General features: G+C 41.3%; 1 protein-coding gene across 1 annotated transcript; it reads right to left on the reverse strand.

The window, feature by feature from the left end:
* Window positions 1-11,561: 11,561 nt before the first annotated feature.
* Window positions 11,562-20,742, reverse strand: LOC148022437 (pentatricopeptide repeat-containing protein At3g26782, mitochondrial-like). Its single transcript, XM_087696870.1, has 4 exons — window positions 20,390-20,742; window positions 20,265-20,325; window positions 19,664-19,823; window positions 11,562-11,944 (listed from the first exon to the last, which is right to left on the reverse strand). The coding sequence occupies exons 1-4, from the start codon at window positions 20,740-20,742 to the stop codon at window positions 11,562-11,564; spliced, it is 957 nt and encodes a 318-aa protein (XP_087552996.1).
* Window positions 20,743-21,812: the final 1,070 nt, after the last annotated feature.

Genomic DNA, 21,812 nt, shown 5'->3' on the forward strand with positions numbered 1-21,812 from the left:
AGGAGGTATGCAACCGAGTGCTCCTATTTGTATTAATCTTGTTCTTTGAATTAGATCTTTTACCTCATATGCAACAAGTCTATTATCTAAAGATAGAGGAATAAATTTATGCAATAATGAACTCAATGGTCTTATGCAATCCCAAGTAAACGGGAGTCATTGAGTTTGTAGCACAATCGTTCCCATGATGAGATCTACAAGTAAGCACTCTTTGTTTTCTTCTACAGTTATGCATTGCTTGTAATAGTGAAGATAAGTGATAGCAGATTGAAGGTAGATTCAAGGAGAGGAGTAGACAAAAGAGAAGGGATTCTAAGAGATTGAAGATGTATAAGAATACTTCCAAAAAAGAATTAGAAAATATAGAAGAATACTAACAGAGATGAAGCCTGTCAATTTCTTTCACCATTATGAGAAAATATAACTCTAATAGACAAAAACGTATACAAAATAATACCTTCCTCTATGATGCTGAGATCGCCAATTTGATCCTTCCAATGGCTTCGAAAGGGGGCTTAAATACCAGGACACCTGGCTAGAATCCTACCCGATCACTCCTTCTTCAACTCCCACTTTTGAAGTGCTATTTACTGCTTGAAAACAACGATCGCGCGTCATAGGATTTCGTTAATCTCTCCTTTTACATAAAATCCTCTTAAATTAGCTAAAAGCTACATGCTTTCTTTTACATGTCATCCTAATCTAGAAGTTGTCTATAGTTTTGTAGATTTTTTTTACAAGAGATAATCTCTATAATATTAAAAATTGAGTAAAATCTAATATTTTTGAACCATGGACACTAACACTAATATCTAAAATGGCATTGGCTCTCTAAAACTAAAAGGAAGTCACACTCTAGATTTCTTTACACGGTGTGCACGTAGTGGCATGACATCCACCCCCTCCTAACCTGCACATCCTCTGGCATATGCCAAAGTCTTACAGATTTGCATCGTCAGAAGAAGTATCTTCTGCCATGTCAATGTCTTCATCTTCTGCCTCTTCTTCTTCCTCTATGTCTTCATGCTCTTGAATTATATTCAAGTCTTCTAGCTCATATGTTGAAATTTCTTATTTTGAAGAGCTTGATTCTTTTTTCAGCTATGAGTATCTTCATGCTTGTTCCATCCAATTCAACCAATGAACATGTGGCATTGCCATAAACGACCTTTACCACATATGGGCCAAACCAACACGTCAACATCTTCCTAGAAGCACTGTATTGATTGTCTAAGCTATTGTCATAGACAAGCACCTAGTCATTTTCTTGAATTGCTCTTGGCCGAAGTCGATGTCACTTATCAAATTTTCTTTTGTTCTTTAGTCTTGCTGTCTTTAGCTTCTCAATAACTGCTTGAACATCTTCAAGCCTTCTTTGTAGCTGCGATATGCACAAAGTCAGCAACTCTTCTCTATTGATGCATCTTCAAGCCTTCTTTCTAGCTACGATATGCGCAAAGTCAGCAACTCTTCTCTATTGATGCCTTCCTCCCAAGGTAAAAGACTCCATGTGAGACTAGATTTTTCAATTGGCATAATTGGTTGTTTTCCATGCATAAGTTCAGCTAGCATATAGCTAGTACTGAACTGTGAGTAGTCTGGTTAGCCCATAATGCAAAAGGTGGCATTTTAGACCATTCTCTGATCTTTCCTCTACAAGACTTTGCTAGAGCTTTGAGAATAGGTTGATGACCTCTCTCACTATTTCCATTGACTTCAGGGTTGTAAGCTAATGTTAAAGCCAACTTAATACCCAATTGAGCAAAGAAGTTGCATGCCTCATCAACATCCAACTCTCCTCTATCTGCATTTACTTTACCCACACAACCATATCCACAAAACACTTCTTCAAGCAAAAAATGACAAACAGCTTGAGTGGATTTGGTTGTTAAGGCTTTGCCTTCAACTTGATTGGTTAGATCCTCTCTTTCAAGCACTAAATACTGCATATCCCATATTCCTATAGGCATGGTTACAATATCAATAACCCATCTATAATGTATAGACAAGGGATAAGTCAGTTGTAACCCATCTTGATGCTTAACCATATAATACATTTGACACACATAACAGGTTTTAACAAAATGTGCTATGTTCCAATACATGTTTTACCACCAATATTTTTCTTTGACTTTACTAAAGGTTCCCCATATGCCTCTATGGCCAGCCCATAGGCTTTCATGAAATTCCTTCATTACTTGTTGCAATCTTTTGTTACCTAAAACTTGGACAGGCGCTCCTTTCTTCTTCTTTGTGTGTTTCCATAGACGTCATTCTTTAAGAAAAAAGTCATAAGCTTTCCTCTTGATATGCTTGAACTCATTAGTCCAAGTCTCCTTCTTTTTCATTGTGAAGGAAATGAACTAGAACTTGAGCAATGCAATGAGCATGCTGGCTTCTAGTTGACCATCCTGCTATTTTCACCTTTGGACCAGTATATGGAGTAACTGAAAATGTATTTTCAGTAGCCATGGAATGAAATTCAACAAGTATAGATTCTTCAGCTTCATCTTCTTCCATCAGCTCTTCTTCTTTGTCATATCTTGCACGTGATAGAATGTCAGCAATTAGATTCGCCTTTCCTACAATATGCTTTAATTCAGGGTTGAGAGATTTAATATATGCAATCCATCTTAGCATAGCAATGTCGAGTGTAGAGCAGTTGGAAGTCATGCCCAAGAGTGGAAGATAATCACTTTCTTCCACTATGGAAGCAACTATAAAGCATTAACGATCACACTTTAATGCTGTTACAACTCCCCACAATTCCCTTTTTACTTGTGCATACCTTCTTTGATGTTCATTGAGAACTTTTTCTCCAAAACGAATTGCATACTTGTTACCTTCAAGATCCTTTTGGCCAAGAGCCCATCCTATCCCAATGGGACTTGTATCCACAATAAGGATGATGGGTTAACCATTTGAATAATCATCCCTTTTGAGAGTGAGGGCTGAAATTAACTGGTTCTTTAATTTATGCATAGTGAGAGTATGCCATTAGCCCAAGAGAATCTTTAGCCTTTTCTTAATAACGTAAAGATGGTGATAGGATCGAAATGCAGCTGAGAGTGCAGTAGACAGTGTGAGAGTGAGAGAGACAGAGTGAAGCACGACACCCAATCCAATAGACTGAAAGAGTGTAGCATGAAAGTACAAAGTACAACCCTTAAACCTTAGGGTTGTAAGGGGTATTCACACCGAACACACGGTAAGTGCCCATAAGTGTGCAATATAAGCACATACGAAAATAAGACTATAAGTCTAGGGGAAAAAACCTCTCCTACTGAGAGTAAAAAGTGCCCCATTGTCCTACTGATCACCGACACTCCCATATGAGCATAGGCGTAAGTGAGGCATGAGTCAAATGCCCAACAAACCCCCCTGGAGTGAAGAGTGATCAAGAGTACAAGGATCATCCGCCACCAAAGGATATCAAATTTAAAGCATCGCGAAATGCTTCCAAATTTTCATGAGGAAGAGCTTTGGTGAAGATGTCTGCCACATTACTGGTGGTAGGACAATAGATAAGGCTGATATCACCTGCATGTAGCCTCTCTCTGAAAAAGTGATAATGGATCTCAATGTGTTTCGTGCAGGCATGAAACACTGGGTTCCGTGCCACTGCAATGGTACTCTGACTGTCAGTGAACAAAGGAGTAGGCTTCGTAACAGATACATCCAGATCAACTAGCAAGCGTCTAAGCCATACGCATTCAACTGTGGTAGTGAAAGTTGTCTTGTATTTAGCTTCACATGACGATGTGACAATAGTGGATTGTTTCTTGCTAAGCCAAGAAATGCAAGAAGAGCCAAGAAAGAAACAGTTGCCACTAGTGGAGTGACGTGTATCATAATCACCAGCCCAATCATAATCACTATAAGCATGTAACTACAGTGGTCCCCCCTTGGCATAAAGCAACCCAAGAGATCAAGTACCCTGCAAGTAACGAAAAACACGCTTGACAGCTTGCCAATGTGACATACGTGGCTGATGCATATACCTGCTCAAAGCTAAAACTGCAAACTGTATGTCTGGCCTAGTGTTGCATAGGTAAATAAGACATCCAACTGTAGGAGCATATGTATGTATATCAAACAAATCACTGTCATCATGTAATGACAGTTTCAGTCCAGGTTCCATGGGGGTACAAACTAGTTTGCATTCCTATAAGCCAAACTTCTCAAGAAGCTGCCCAATATACCTTGACTATGATAGCCCAATACCTCGAGCATCATGTATGAACTAGATACCCAAGTAGTAATGCAAAACTCCCAAGTCAGACATGTCAAAAGTTTGCGGCAAATTTTGTTTGAATGCTGAAATCTGATCAACATGTGTTCCAGTGAGCAAAAGGTCATCAACATAAAGACATATAATCAACATAGATCCCCCTTCTTTACATACATAAAGGGTAGACTCAGATGAGCTATTTAGAAACCCCTGACCAAGAAATAAAGCATCTATTTTTGCATACCAAGCTCTAGGAGATTGTTTCAAACCATATAGTGCCTTTTTGAGCTTGCATACCAAATGTTCTAAGCCTTCAACTACAAAACCAATGGGCTGCTGTACATAAACTTCCTCCTGAAGTTCCCCATGTAAAAATGCAGTCTTGATATCTAGCTGATACACTGTCCAACCATAATGTGTAGCCAAAGCAATCATAGACCTGATGGTCATCATACGGGAAGTAGGAGCAAATGTCTCCTCATAGTCAATGCCCTTTTTCTGTGCATAGCCTTTAGCTACAAGCCGTGCCTTGTATTTATCAATGGATCCATCTACTTTCCTTTTCAACTTGTAGACCCATTTCGTTCCAATGGATTTCTTTCCAAATGGCAAAGACACCAAATCCCAAGTTTGATTCTTAGTAATAGAATCTGATTCAGCTTGCATTGCTGCCATCCAATGCACACTGTGTTGTGCGTCCTCAAAACATTTAGGCTCTTCATTATCAAAAGTACTTGCTACCATGACAAACTCCACGGTATGTGCTGAATCATGCAAACGAGTTTGCCTTCTAGTGCCTTGGGTGCATCCAAAGGACTATCTTGCATAGTCTGCAAATACCATCTAGGTAACTATCTAGCTTCCTGACTGTGTGCAAGCTCTTGCTGAATTTCAATTTCAGCATTATGCTAAATATTCCGATCAGCCAATGGCTGAATTTCTGCACTTTCCATAGGAGCAGTTGGCTGAACATTAGGTTCATTTTCTGAAGATCCAGTTGAATCACCAAAAGTAATGGGCAGCAGCCCTTCAAAAACATCACAGGCAGCCTGATATGTGTCCAAACCAGCCAAGGATAATTCTGACTTTTCAACAAAAACAACATCCCTGCTGATAAAAACCTTCTTTGTAACGGGATCATAGAGTCTATAGCCTTTTCTCTCATTGCTATATCCCATAAAAATGCACTTAACAGCCTTGTTGTCCAACTTTTTTCTAAGTACCTGTGGAATATGGGCATAGGCAAGGCACCCAAAGGTACGGAAGTGGCCAACAGAAGGTTTACCCATCCAAAAACTATGAGGCAAGCTCTTTGCCTTCAGCATACACCTGGCTATCTCCATGAGTGACCGATTCTTCCTCTCTGCTACCCCATTCTCCTATGGAGTATAGGCAGTAGTGTACTGATGGACTATGTCTTTCTGTTTTAAAAAAGAATTCAGCATAGAGGACATGTATTCCCCCCCTCGGTCCGAACGGAGAGTCTTAGTTTTGCATCCAGATTGATTTTCAACAAGTGCACTAAAAGCCAAAAATGCATCATACACTTCTGACTTCTTTTTCAAACAGTAGACCCAACAAAAACGTGTAAAGTTATCAATGAATGTCACAAAATAATAACAACCGCCCAATGACATTGTTTGCATAGGCCCATAAACATCTGAATGCACCAACTGCAATTTGCTTGTTGCTCTGAAAGCAACATCACGGGGAAATGAGAAACGATGCATTTTCCCCAAAATGCATCCCTCCCATAAGTGCTCAGGAGGTCTCTCCAAGAGAGGTAAGCCATCCAGCATCTGAATACGCTGCAAAAGCATCAAGCTTCCAAAGTTTACATGCCCCAAATGAGCATGCCATAACTCCGCCTGTATCATAGCAGGAGTAAGAGTGGATGTCAAGTATGCCGACTGATCTACTGAAAGAGCATCCAGCTCATATAAACCATGACACAAAGATCCTGTCAAGACCAAAGTCATGCATTCTTTATCTCTAACCATGCAACGGTCATCATCAAATGTGATTGCAAACCACAACGTGCCAAAGAAGAAATAGAAAGCAAATTCTTTTTAATCCCAGGCACAAACAAAGCATCCTACAGGCGGAGAATAGAGCCATCAATGGCTGTGAGCTGAATCTCCCCAATACCACGAACAGGGTATGATGCATTATTGGAACACTGTACAGATTTCCCAATGGGAGGTGCACTAATTGAAGCAAACAGATCTCTGCGAGATGTAATATGCCTAGAAGCACCACTATCAAAGAACCAAGTGTCACCATCCTCTGTAGAGCTAAGTTCTCTATTAGCCCAAGAGGTCATAACTGCAAGTGTAAAAACAATAGTCCCTGTCTACAACAAAGGACGCGGACTCACTAGCAGTGGAAGGAGTAGTAGAAACAGACATTCCTGACTCCTTCTTCTTCTCTTTGGCAATGTGCTTCCTGCACTCAATGATATAGTGGCATGGCTTCTTACAATAATGACATTTTCCCTTTTTAGCTTGCATCCCCACTTGTGTCTGATTCTGTGATGTGCCAGAAGTACCAGAACTCTATGGAGCATTTTTCACCTTGTTGTTTTTGCCTTTCTGTCTTGCCACAAAAGCCTGCTCAGAGACTATAGCATCCACACCACTATTTTTTCTTGTTTGCTCCTCCTCTAGAAGCCAACTAACCAGCTGAATAAAAGTGAGTGGGTGCTCAGCAATCCTCATGGCGAGGTTCAAGGCAGTATGAAAAGACAAGTACGAAGGAGGTAAGGAATTCAAGGTGGTGGATATCAGTTGTGCATCCGAAAAGTACTCATATTCATTCATGAGCTGCTCCCTCAAGTCCTGAATCTTATTCAAGTGATCCTACATAGAATCACCCTCATTCATCTTCAAAGTTTCTAACTCTTTCTTCAAGAAAGAGATTCGAGTCTCATTCTTTCCTGCAAACATATGCTCCAAAGTCAGCCATGCATCTCGTGAAGAAGATGCTGAACGAATGTGAGGGATGATGGACCGCTGAACTACCAAAGCAATCAGTGACAAGGCCTGTGCATCATGTGTATCCCAAGCTTTTTGAGCTGCAGTTCTTGGAGGAAGTGGCTGAGGTGGAGCGGGATGAGGTCCCCATTGTCCACGTGCCCCTGGAGGAGGAGTAACGGGAGCTACAACTCCCGGTCTAGTTTCCTCTCCACTGACATAATCCCATAAATTCTTGGCCACTAATACATTCTTCATCATGAATGACCATAGTGAATAATTGTTTTCGTCCAATCTGTCTTCCTTGGATACATACGTAAATACATCACCTCCCTGATTTGCCATGATGACAAATTTCCAAAGACAAATGAGCAATGTCAAAGTAGTAAGGATTGGAAATCTGCAAAATTCTAGAAATTGCAGCAAGCACACTTCTACAATTAATGTGCAAGGGTGTACTCTATCAAAAAATATCTTTAATGCACGCTTCCTAAGGTGCAAACAATACTCAGCAACACTGTAATGTCAAAATCCCCAAAATTTTTGCCAAAATTTCTGTCACAAATACCCCAAAATGTGCATTCAATGTGTCTATGTTCACAGACACAAGCACGTGTCCCAATGCAAAAAATTGATCCTACTCTGCTGCTATGTTACAGACACATGCACATGTCCTAATGTAGAAAACTGATCCTGCTGCTGCACAAACTCCTATGTTTGAAATAAAAAATGCAAAATGTTACCTCTGTAGAATGATTACAGCAGACTGACGACGTGCACAGATCCCGAGGCAACGTCTATGCACAGGAACATGTTGGCGAACCTGGTGGTGGGCTTCTGCACGTTTAGGAGGTGGTGCCTGCAGACACGTGTCTCACGCAGGCCAATGGCGCGCGCAAGCAGGATGGGCACACTGTGCAAAGTAGGCGGCCCCTCCAACTGACAAGGTGGCGCATAGGTACAATGGGACAGGTGGCGCTAGGGGCATCTACAAGTGACGCGCAGGGCAGAGAAGGCTACGTCTGCAGCTGGAGGGTGGCGCGCTGTAAGCTAGAGCTGCGCGCTGGCAGGAGAAGCTGCACGTTGGCAGACTGACGGGCGCAGGGGCACGCTGAGCAGACGCAGGGCAGAGGACATGCTTGGCTGAGATAGCGGCGCTTGTAGGTGCAGCAGCAGCACGCAGGTACAGGGCGCTGGTACAGGTGGCTCGGGTGCAGTCGGGACTGCACACTGCAGACAGGAGCTGAGCTCTGATACCAAATGTAAAGATGGTGATAGGATCAAAATGCAACTGAGAGTGCAGTAGACAGTGTGAGAGTGAGAGAGACTGAGTGAAGCACGACACCCAATCCAATAGACTGAAAGAGTGTAGCATGAAAGTACAAAGTACAACCCTTAAACCTTAGGGTTGTAAGGGGTGTTCACATCCGACACACGGTAAGTGCCCATAAGTGTGCAACATAAGCACATAAGCACATACGAAAATAAGACTATAAGTCTGGGGGAAAAACCTCTCCTTTTGAGAGTAAAAAGTGCCCCAGTGTCCTACTGATCACCGACACTCCCATATGAGCGTAGGCGTAAGTGAGGCGTGAGTCAAATACCCAACAAATAATTGATAAAGATTTTCGGATACATGAGAAAAATGTGGTATCCATATGAGATAGAATACACATGTGCCAAGAAATCTTCTCACCTCTGAAACATTTTTGCATTTTTCTTGCATTCTACTGATGGCATCTATCTTAATTGGAGAAGGTTTGTGTCCATAGGGGCCACATAGATGACCAACCACTAGGACTTCTTCTACTCCAAAAATTGACTTAGCTCCAAAAAGGGTAAGATGTACCTCTTCTAGCCTTGTCAAAATCCTGTCACAATCATGAATATGGTTAACTACAAATGTCCTGCAGCCATCTTCGTCAAGCTCCTTATTCTTATCATTGACTTCACATCCCTTGATAGGTACATCATCAAGAAATGGAAGAGTAAGTTGTGGAATAAAGTCCCTTAAGACTTTGTGCATGGCATTCATCATATGGGCTACGGAGTTTGTTGCACCTTGTGGTAGAGTGCACATGCAAACCAATCCAAGAGGTGTCTTCATTGTGGTAATGTCTCAGCTTTCTAATGAAAGCTGAAATTGGTCATATCCTGAATAGAGGCCACCCATAGAATAAATTGCTCTACCTGCAAAAGCTTAAGCAAACTCATCAACAATTGGACCCGAACCAACATTTCGGATTGTGACACGATTAAGAGTCTATAGATCTTGAATGAATCATAAATATTCATTTTTCTTGGGCACGGTGTCGAGGGATTTGTCAAAGCAAAGCAAAGTCGTGTCTACAGAAGACCTTGACTAATTTCTGGATAGAAGATCAGCAAAGATGCGAAGATGAAAGAATCTGTGTGCAATAATAGATCTGCCAAACTTTCATTGAGACCTCATCTATGCAGCAATGATAAGATCAAAAGCAAGTTTCAGCTAAGCATAGAATTCATCCTTCAATGTCTGGTTGCTTTCAGTTCATAGGAGTTGAACATATGCATAATCAATCTGTCTTCAAGCTTTGTGTTTGAATCAAGGTATCAAGGAAATTGATTCATAGAATTGTACTAAAGTCAATTTAAAAAAAATACATGCATACTATCAAAAATTTTCCGTTATTGATAGTCAGACATCGTCCTCTGATTTTACCAGCATTCAGTCCAGAACTTTTGTACAAAGCTGTTGTCACTATTTTAACAGTGACCAGTTGAGCTAGCAGCCCTTTTCTAGGTATAGATGCAGTCTTTTGAAAATGCAAAAGCTCTTCACCATTTGTAAAGCTCAATACAAGATTCCAGGGTACTTCAATGCAATCAATCCCAGCATGTTTTGTGTTAGTTTTTATAAGAAAGATCCACCAGCACAACAGACTTTAACTCATAGAGTGGCATAGTAAAAGCATGCCTTTGTCAAAACATTCAGAAATTTCCTGACTCCATTATGATCATGGAACATTTTTGTCTTCTCCACATTATGTAGGTGTAGAGCTTGTACAACTGCAAACTTTTCCAGACTGACCAGTAAAATTTTCATTGTCCAATGAAACGTATGGTTTGAGTGATGTAGTTTGACCCACACAAGAGGGAAGTCAATAACCCCTTCAGACATCACTTAATCATCCTGCAACATCTAAAGATTTCAATATTACTCATCAAGGATTTCGGTGGCTCTCTGTGTGCAAAAGTTAGGTACTTCTAATAGCTGAACATCTGCAGATGACAAATTATGTGCCCTTAAATGCTTGTATCATCTCAACAGTTGTGACTGTCTTCATTTGAGTATCATTTAAGATCACTTGCATATCTGTACCACTGAAATTTTCTGTTTGTAATGGAACCCAATAGAGATCAATTTCCTCAGGTATGGGCAGCTGCTGTGTAAAGATTTTCAATATCTCAAACGTTCTTTAACTGTAGGTAAGTCACACGAAAGAAGCTGATCCAAGCGCCCAGATCAAAGCAAGGTTACATTGAGCAATTCTGATCAATTCGTAGCAACAAAACAAACACACTATTAAGAGTTTCTACACCCTCAAGTTCTGTCCACAATTGATTTTTGTAAGTGATCCATTTATCCACAATCAATCTGACAACACCCATGAGGTAATGAGCTCCGTCAGAATTCTGTTATATGTCGCCTTCTTTTTACCTGCACTTCCGATTCCCTATTCTGTTCTAGTATTGCAAGGTTCTGTCCCAATGACATCTATCGCTTTTTCATACTGATGGACTGCAATTGAAACATCTATGTCATGTGCTAGCTCAATCATTCGATTACACAAACATTCGGTGCCAATTCCACACTGCAGGATGTAACGAATTCCCTCGATCAGAGAAAAACATTCCTGGTTTCCTTTGTAACAAGCATCAATCACCTCAGTGCTGTTCCACTTCTTGAAATTGAAATGTTTCTGTCCCATCTGAGCATACTCACTTTACTGGCTTTCTCTGTCATCCTCTCTAGCATCTCCCAAACATACTTTATAAATGAAGGGTTCCTTCCGAATTTTTTTTTCGTCCAAGCTTTTTCTCTCCCTTTTCGTCAGCTCACAATGATCCCACAAAACTTCTCCCCAACATCATCACAAACACGAATCTCCCTCCAAAAATAAGTGGTTTCCCTGAATAGAAAAGCCCCCTTTTTCAAATTTTCCTGCACCTTCCCAGAGAAAGCATTTCCCCCCCCCAAAATAGCCTTCAAAGCCAAAATATTCAAAGTATTTGCAAGAAATTTCAAGTGACTTGCCCCAACAAGCCTTCCTGACACGTTCTCCATAGATCCCATAATCTTGGCTTTCAACAAAAGCCTAATACGACAGAAAATTGTTTGTCCCTATTTCAGAAATGATCCACTCAGTACAAATGGCGAACAAGTCCTGTAAATCAAGAAAAGAAGTAGCAGCCAACACGTGAAATGCATTTCCATCATTCAACTTGGGATGGTGTCCATAAAGGTAAGCCAAAGAGATAGCCATTGCACTCCATGATATGACATTTCGAAACGGTAAGCCAATAAACATACTCTCTGCTTCTTGTATGGTCCCATGTGCTCCATACATACTCACAAGGCCACTACCAACAAAGACATCTGAACTATAACCCCTCACACAAGCATCATGATGCAATGTCTGGCCAATTTCCAGAAACCCAAGTAGAGGCAATTGTTCCTCCCAAACAATAGCTTCTGCATCTGTAAGTGCACCACAGGCTTGAAGGGAAATCATGTATGTCTACTCATCACGACTTATTTCTTCCTCTTGCTTCAAACCCCTGTTCACTATATTACCCACATAAAATAAAAGAGCAAACATAACGACTAAGTATGTACAAATCACACACACAACTTTTGGGTGGTTTTCACACCTCGAATGTGCAGTAATACGACATCCACCCCCTCTAATCCTGCGCATCCTCCGGATGGGCCAACTACCCATGATCATTATCATCAAGATCCACAAACAGATCAATCTCTTCATTATGCATTTCCAGTATATCAACAAGATTATCTGTCATATCATCCGTCTCTTCCATTGGAGTTTCTTCTCATTGCTCTTCTCTTGAAAATTCTTCCAATGCATAATCTTCATCATCTCTTTTCTTGAAAATCTTGATTCTTTTTCCAGCAATAGGCACTCTAAGCACTGTCCCATCCAATTCTGTCAGCTCATATGTTGCATTATCAAAGACATGTCTGACTATGTACGGCCCAAACCATCTTTTCACCATCTTTCGAAGTGTAGTATGCTGATTTTCAAGGCTGCTATCAAAGACTAATACCCAATCTCCCTCTTCTATTGCTCTAGGCCGCAAGCGATGCCTGCTATCAAACCTGTCCTTATTTCTTAATCTAGAAACTTTCAACCTGTCAATAGCTAGCTGAATATCCTCTGGTCTTTTCTCCAACTGCCCGATCCGAAGAGCTAAGAGCTCCTCTCTCGTCAAATCCTCCTGGCAAGGTAAAACTGACCAAGTCAAAGCACAAGTCTTAGTCGGCATAGCAGGTTTCTGACCATACATCAACTTTGCAGGCATATATCCTGTGGTAACACTGTGAGTCGTACGATCAGCCCACAAAGCAAATGGTAGAAGTCTCGGCCATTCTCCAATACGTCCTCTGCATGCTTTGGCTAATGCTTTCACTATCGGCGGATGCCCTCTTTCACTCTTCCCATTTCCCTCTAGATTATATGCTGTAGTTAGAGCCAACTTGATTTCTAGCTGAGAGAAAAACTCCCTAGCTTCATCTGCATCCAATTCACCACGATCCGCAGTGATCTTACCCACACAACCATACCTGCAGAAAATTTCCTCCAATAAGAACTTACACACTGCACTAGTGGTCTTCGTTCTCAAAGATCTGCCCTCAACATGATTAGTAAGATCCTGTCTAGCCAAAACAATATATCTCATCTACCATAGACCCATAGGCATAGTAACCAAATCAACTACCCACTTATAATGAATGCATAGCGGATAGGTTGGATGAAGCTCATCTCGATGACACACTACTGAATACATCTGGCAGTCTCTGCAAGTCTCAACAAAGTGAGAAACATCTCTATACATGCCTTTCCACCAATATTTCTCCTTGATTTTCTCATAAGTAGCCCACACTCCTCTATGACCAGCCCAAGGACTCTCATGAAACTCCTTCATCACGTGTAACTGTGTCTCTCTATCGCAGACAACCCGCAAAGGTAATCCACCTCTTTTCTTCGGATGCTTCCAAAGAAATCCATCCTTGAGAAAATAGCCATAGGATTTCCTTCTGATCTTCTTGAACTCTTTATCTGTCCATTCATCTCTTTTGCTTAGTGTACTAAGGTACTTGCCAATCTGCAACCAATCTCCAACATAGAGTTCTTCTATGAAAGTCACAATATCATAGACATGACAAACATGATCAACCATAGTGGTTGAAATTTTTGCATCATCCTCTTCTGCAAGTAGAGTCTCCACATCATCATATCTGGCTCTAGACAACATATCTGCCACTGGATTATCCTTCCCTGCTATGTGTTTAAATTCCGAATTTAATGACTTGATGTATGCAATCCATCTCAACATGGCTATATCCGGAGTAGAGCAACTCGTAATCATACCAATCAATGGCAAGCAATCTGTCTCTACCACAACTGAAGCTCCAATAAAGTACTCATTGTCACATTTGAGAGCCGTAACAATCCCCAGTAGCTCCCTCTTGATTTGCGGATATCTCCTCTGTCTCTCGTTTAGGACTTTCGCCCCAAACCAAATAGCATACATATTTCCATCTGCATCATCTTGACCCATAGCCGAACCTATGCAGCATTTTGCAATAACTTCTTCAATTTCCACATGGCGCTAGTGTGGCTCTCATCCCAATAGAATTTCTGCCCCTTTCGAAGCAGCTGATATAAACAATCTGCTATGTGTGCAAAATGAGGTATCCAAATCATATAAAACACACAAGCTCCAATGAATCTTCGTACCTCTGAAGTGGTAGAACAATACTCTGCAATCTTGCCTATAGCATTCACCTTGAGGTATGTAATCCCGAAGGACCTTATGCATGGCATTCATCATAGGCGCAACAGAATTAGTGGCACCTTGAGGCAAGGTACACATCCTGACAAGCCCAACAGGAGTTCTCATGGTGGTTATGTCCATGCTTTCCAAAGCCAGCTGAAACTGATCATATCCCGAATATAAATCACCTAAAGAATAGATGGCACGTCCAGCAAATGCTTCTGCAAACTCATCCACAACTGGACCTATACCAACATTCCTGATAGTAACTCTGTTCACTGGCTGCATGTCCTGAATAAATTGGAGAGTTCCATTCTTCTTTGGAACTGTAAACCACCTGTTTGAGTATGGTGCAGATGAAGGCTCAAGAATTCCCATCCTGATTTTCTCATTCAATAAATCAATCAGCTTTGGCAGGTATGCTTCAGGCACTGGAATAGGTCGGAGATTCCATGGAATATGAGAAATAGTAAAGATCACCATAGGAGCAACAATATCAAGATTTACACATCCAATCTCATGCGGGAAAAAATCAAATCTCCTTCCATGTCGCTCAAGCATCTCCTAAAAGCATTGCTTCTCTATGGGTAACAAAAAATCACCATTTCTAATTTTCAATTCAGCAAGAGTCTCTGCTGAAAATTTATGACCAATATGCTCCAGATTCCTCAAAATTGGCTATTTAGCAACCCTCTCTATTTGCTGATCACTGTCAGGTGGAAGCGCTACAGCTACCAGCTTCACCTTCTTATCCACAGTTTTGTATTTCGTGTCAACCCTGGCTTCATTATGCTCTTCTGCATTACTCAAATCCTGCTGTAAATCAGCAATTCTGCACTCCAATGGCTGAATATCCTCAGCCCTCTGCTCTATGGACTGCATAGGAACAGCCCTAAACTCTGAATGCTGAAATATTTCAGCAGTAAACTCTAATGACTGAAAGTTTTCAGCCCTCTTTGTCTCTGAAAGCTGATCATAACCAGCTGGAAACTCTATTTGCTGAATTTCTTCAACACTCAACACTTTTTATTGAGCCACCTCAGCCTCTGACTCAATCTGTGACACAAAATCTACAATTTCATGAAACATGTCCAGGGATTGCACTAATACATTACTGTGACAACTCTGCATATCAGTTTTCAGCATATCTTCCATCTCTTCCATCGTATCTGCACAAATCATACTATTATACATCCCATCTATGTGCTCATCATCCTCTAAAATTCCTGCATTTTTCAAATTTTTCTCCTTCCTGCATATGTACTGCCTGGAAGCTCTAGGCAACCTAGAAATCTTCTGATAGCTCATTGAACTATTTGCTGAAATCCCAACAAAACCGGAGGAGAAAACACTATTGCCAGGAGGCAAGAACTCCAATCTCCTTTGCTCTATACCACCGTCGTCTCGTGAAACGGCGGTACCTAATGAAAACCCGAATCCCTCACAGTGGGCAAAGGTGCATCTCTGAGAGTATCCCTGTTTCTAACATGGTTCACACACACAGTCATAAATTGAATTGCTCTCATACCATCTTTACTGCGAATCCGTGCATAAGCAGATCCATCATCCATTACCTTTGTTTCCATGTGCATCTCTGTGATGAATGGCTGTCCAAGAATTATAGGATAAGAGCATGAATCCTGCACAAAGAAATGAAAATCCTCCTCTACATCACCAATAGAAACCCTGACACTAGGACAGGCAGCATACGTTATTGGCGGCTCTCATATGCCACCCATGCTCTACATCCATAGGCCATCTGTTACTCTCATAAACTCCACGAACTATGAGATTAATCTCTAAACCATGATCCACCAATGCAACATAAGGCACCTATTTCTCTCCAATCTTTACCATCGTCTCTGTAGTTGCCCTAGCCCAATGACTCTGCGAAAAGTGACTACGCGGTATCAAGACAGGCTCATCAGTTTCAGCATAATGCATAGGCTGAACCCTCTTCTCTACTTGCGGAAAAACAGAAGCATTCTCAACCATAACCTCATCCTCATCCTCATCCAACTCCCCAATCAAAACTCCCTGTGTATCAGTGGTAGGCAATGCATGTCTTTTCCCCTTCAAAACCTCTTGAAATTGATCTTGAAACTCTCTTTTTGAGATGCCAAAACCTCAAAAATAGTGAAAGTCACCTCACTACCAAGTATCTTGTCATTAAAGATTTTCTTCATGTCCGTAGATGTCTCAATATCGGACATCAATCTAAACCCTGGCTACTTTCTCTCTCTAGGCTCTTGCCTCTTTTCTCTCTTTTGAGCATCTTCCATCTATCGATCTGGCCCTGGTCTTGAAGCCGGTCCTGCAGTAGGTGGAGTAACAAACTCACCCCCTCTAGTCTTCTTAGCTGCACTTGGATTTTCTTCATCCCTCTTACGCTTCTCCTCAACAAGTACATCTGCTCCATGAGACTTAGCCAAATAAGCATAAATAGAGTACCTGTCAAAACAACAGGTGAATCCCAACCTATCTCTGATCTGATGCTAGAGCCTGCACTAGTCAAAACAGTTTGCTGAATTTTTCCCTTGTTTGCAGTCTCCATAGCATAAGTCCATAGTGCTGACTGAGTCTCTGATCCCTTCTCAATCTGGACTCCATATGCAGAAGCATCACCTCTAGCTGTCACATAAGAAGCACACGCAGGCATGTCATCCACTAACTTCTTCATTCCACCTTTACCAAAGTTGGTAGCAAGTGGAGCTCCTATCTCAGTCAACCAAATCTTACCATCTTGTCCCCAATATACCAAATTCTTCCTCCTTGCATCCTGAAAAGATTCACAATCCCTGCAATGCTGATGGTCCGTACTATCGCACCGAATACATCTCCGATCTCTCCTAGGTGCACTAGGAGCACTCCTAGGTGCAGTAGGAGCACTAAAAGAAGTAGTAGGCGTAGTCGAAGCAAACTGCTCTTTCAACTTTCCCACCAACTCCGCTTTAACTGACTCCAGTTTCAAATCCGTTATGCCTTTAATTATGTCATCAAGAGAGGTAAGCACCGATGGAGCGGATAGGCATCGGTCGTGGAACAGGAGAAATAGGTGGAGTGGAAACAGTAGGCACTGGCATAGGCCAAGAAACTGGCTGAGGAGGAGAAGAAATAACAGGGATAGAAGCAGGCATAGGAGCAAATGATGATGTCGGTGTCATGGAACCATTCTGTAGGCGAGTCTTCCATATCCTCCTCTTGGTCAAAGTCGAGACTACATCCTGGGCATCCTGCCAATCCATTTTAAGACCCATAGGCTTCGTGTGATCCTCAAGAAGCTCACCCAACTCTTCCTGAAGAGCAGGATTTGCAGCTTGCAAGAAAAGCTCAACTTTTTCAACATCCAATGCTCTTTGTTCAATGGCATCAACCTGACTATACCTCCCTTCAAATTCTCGAATCAGCTCTGAAGGAGCTAAACCTTTGTTTGGCATGTAGACCCACTCTTAGAATGACCGCCGAGTAGCCATACCAAAGTCCTCAAGGAAATATTCTTCTTTCAAGGCCTTCTTAAAATCTTACCAATGTGTATTTTGAATAAAAAGATCAGTCACGTTTTCCCTCAAGGTGGGTGTGACAAGACGAAGGAAGTACTTACTCATAAGTCCAGCTGGAACTCCAAGAAACCCCATCTTGATGTCATATGTCTTCAAATATGCTGAAACATTACGGCCATCAAATAGCTTCTTCTCATTCTCAACTGCTTCAATCACTTTAGTCGCGTTGTTTGCATTCTCATGCTCCGAATAGAGTTGCCTTTGCTGAGACAACTGCTGTTGATGCAATTGTTGCTGCTGCTGCATATACAATTGTGTCTGCTGATTTTGGAGCTGCATATACATGGACATATTCTCCAAAATCTGCTTTAGATCGTCTGTTGAAGTACTTGACGCAGCAGTCATTGATCGAGCTGAAGTAGAGGACGCAGCTGGAATCGTGGAAGAGGCTGAAGTATCTCCCATCTTGAAAAATGTGCGACGCTTTCACATCGGGTTCACCAAAGTTGTCGAAGGATTTGTCAAAGCAAAGCAAAGTCGTGTCTATAGAAGACCTTGACTAATTTCTAGATAGAAGATCATCAAAGATGCGAAGATGAAAGAATCTGTGTGCAATAATAGATCCGCCAAACTTTCATTGAGACCTCATCTATGCAGCAATGATAAGATCAAAAGCAAGTTTCAGCTAAGCATAGAATTCATCCTTCAATGTCTGGTTGCTTTCAGTTCATAGCAGTTGAACATATGCATAATCAATCTGTCTTCAAGCTTTGTGTTTGAATCAAGGTATCAAGGAAATTGATTCATAGAATTGTACTAAAGTCGATTTAAAAAAAATACACGAATACTATCAAAAATTTTCTGTTATTGATAGTCAGACATCGTCCTCTGATTCTGCCAGCATTCAGTCCAGAACTTTTGTACAAAGCTGTTGTCACTATTTTAACAGTGACCAGTTGAGCTAGCAGCCCTTTTCTAGGTATAGATGCAGTCTTTTGAAAATGCAAAAGCTCTTCACCATTTGTAAAGCTCAATACAAGATTCCAGGGTACTTCAATGCAATCAATCCCAGCATGTTTTGTGTTATTTTTTATAAGAAAGATCCACCAGCACAACAGACTTTAACTCATAGGGTGGCATAGTAAAAGCATGCCTTTGTCAAAACATTCAGAAATTTCCTGACTCCATTATGATCATGGAACATTTTTGTCTTCTCCACATTGTGTAGGTGTAGAGCTTTTACAACAGCAATTTTTTCCAGACTGACCAGTAAAATTTTCATAGTCCAATGAAATGTATGGGTTGAGTGATGTAGTTTGACCCACACAAGAGGGAAGTCAATAACCCCTTCAGACATCACTTAATCATCCCGCAACATCCAAAGATTTCAATATTACTCATCAAGGATTTCGATGGCTCTCTGTGTGCAAAAGTTAGGTACTTCTAACAGCTAAACATCTACAGATGACAGATTCTGTGCCCTTAAATGCTTGCATCATCTCAATAGTTGTGACTGTCTTCATTTGAGTATCATTTAAGATCACTTGCATATCTGTACCACTGAAATTTTCTGTTTGTAATGGAACCCAATAGAGATCAATTTCCTCAGCTATGGGCAGCTGCTGTGTAAAGATTTTCAATATCTCAAACGTTCTTTAATTGTAGGTGAGTCGCACGAAAGAAGCTGATCCAAGCGCCCAGATCAAAGCAAGGTTACATTGAGCAATTCTGATCAATTCGTAGCAACAAAACAAACACACTATTAAGAGTTTCTACACCCTCAAGTTCTGTCCACAATTGATTTTTATAAGTGATCCATTTATCCACAATCAATCTGACAAGACCGATGAGGTAATGAGCTCCATCAGAATTCTGTTATATGTCGCCTTCTTTTTACCTACACTTCCGATTCCCTGTTCCGTTCAGCATTAGTTCAGTACCGCAAGGTTCCGTCCCAACGACATCTATCGCTTTTTCATACTGACGAACTGCAACTGAAACATCTATGTCATGTGCTAGCTCAATCATTCGATTACACAAACATTTGGTGCCAATTCCACACTGTAGGATGTAACGAATTCCCTTGATCAGAGAGAAACATTCCTGGTTTCCTTTGTAACAAGCATCAATCACCTCAGTGTTGTTCCACTTCTTGAAATTGAAATGTTTCTGTCCCATCTGAGCATACTCACTTTACTGGCTTTCTCTGTCATCCTCTCTAGCATCTCCCAAACATACTTCATAAATGAAGGGTTCCTTTCGAAAAAAAATTTCGTCCAAGCTTTTTCTCTCCCTTTTCGTCAGCTCACGACGATCCCACAAAACTTCTCCCCAGCGTCATCACAAACACGAATCTCCCTCCAAAAATAAGTGGTTTCCCCGAATAGAAAAGCCCCCTTTTTCGAATTTTCTTGCACCTTCCCAGAGAAAGCTTTTCCCCCCCAAAATAGCCTTCAAAGCCAGAATATTCAAAGTATTTGCAAGAAATTTCAAGTGACTTGCCCCAACAAGCCTTCTTGACACATTCTCCATAGATCCCATAATCTTGGCTTTCAGCAAAAGCCTAATATGACAGAAAATTGTTTGTCCCTATTTCAGAAATGATCAACTTAGTACAAATGGCGCACAAGTCCTGTAAATCAAGAAAAGAAGCAGCAGCCAACACGAGAAATGCATTTCCATCATTCAACTTGGGATGGTGTCCATAAAGGTAAGCCAAAGAGATAGCCATTGCACTCCATGATACGACATTTCGAAACGGTAAGCCAATAAACATACTCTCTGCTTCTTGTATGGTCCCATGTGCTCCACACATACTCACAAGGCCACTACCAACAAAGACATCTGAAGTATAACCCCTCATACAAGCATCATGATGCAATGTCTGGCCAATTTCCAGAAACCCAAGTAGAGGCAATTGTTCCTCCCAAACAATGGCTTCTGCATCTGTAAGTGCACCACAGGCTTGAAGTGCAATCATGTATGTCTACTCATCACGACTTATTTCTTCCTCTTGCTTCAAACCCCTCTTCACTATATTACCCACATAAAATAAAAGAGCAAACATAACGACTAAGTATGTACAAAGTATCAAATCACACACACCATTTTTGGGTGGTTTTCACACCGCGAGTGCGCAGTAATACGACATCCACCCCCTCTAATCCTGCGCATCCTCCGGATGGGCCAACTACCCTTGATCGTTAACATCAAGATCCACAAACAGATCAATCTCTTCATTATGCATTTCCAGTATATCAACAAGATTATCTGTCATGTCATCTGTCTCTTCCATTGGAGTTTCTTCTCGTTGCTCTTCTCTTGAAAATTCTTCCAATGCATAATCTTCATCATCTCTTTTCTTGAAATTCTTGATTCTTTTTCCAGCAATAGGCACTTTAAGCACTGTCCCATCTAATTCTGTCAGCTCATATGTTGCATTATCAAAGACATGTCTGACTATGTACGGCCCAAACCATCTTTTCACCATCTTCCAAAGTGTAGTATGCTGATTTTCAAGGCTGCTATCAAAGACTAATACCCAATCTCCCTCTTCTATTGCTCTAGGCTGCAAGCGGTGCCTGCTATCAAACCTGTCCTTATTTCTTAATCTAGCAACCTTCAACCTGTCAATAGCTAGCTGAATATCCTCTGGTCTTTTCTCCAACTGCCCGATCCGAAGAGCTAAGAGCTCCTCTCTCGTCAAATCCTCCTGGCAAGGTAAAACTGACCAAGTCAAAGCACAAGTCTGAGTCGGCATAACAGGTTTCTGACCATACATCAACTGTGCAAGCATATATCCTGTGGTAACACTGTGAGTCGTACGATCAGCCCACAAAGCAAATGGTAGAAGTCTCGGCCATTCTCCAATCCATCCTCTGCATGCTTTGGCTAATGCTTTCACTATCGACGGATGCCCTCTTTCACTCTTCCCATTTCCCTCTGGATTATATGCTGTAGTTAGAGCCAACTTGATTTCTAGCTGAGAGAAAAACTCCCTAGCTTCATCTGCATCCAATTCACCGCGATCCGCAGTGATCTTACCCACAC

Source organism: Lygodium microphyllum, chromosome 17 (genome assembly GCF_053477565.2).
Source record: "Lygodium microphyllum isolate KBCC chromosome 17, Lygodium_microphyllum_v1.1.10, whole genome shotgun sequence".
Taxonomy (NCBI): Eukaryota; Viridiplantae; Streptophyta; class Polypodiopsida; order Schizaeales; family Lygodiaceae; genus Lygodium; species Lygodium microphyllum.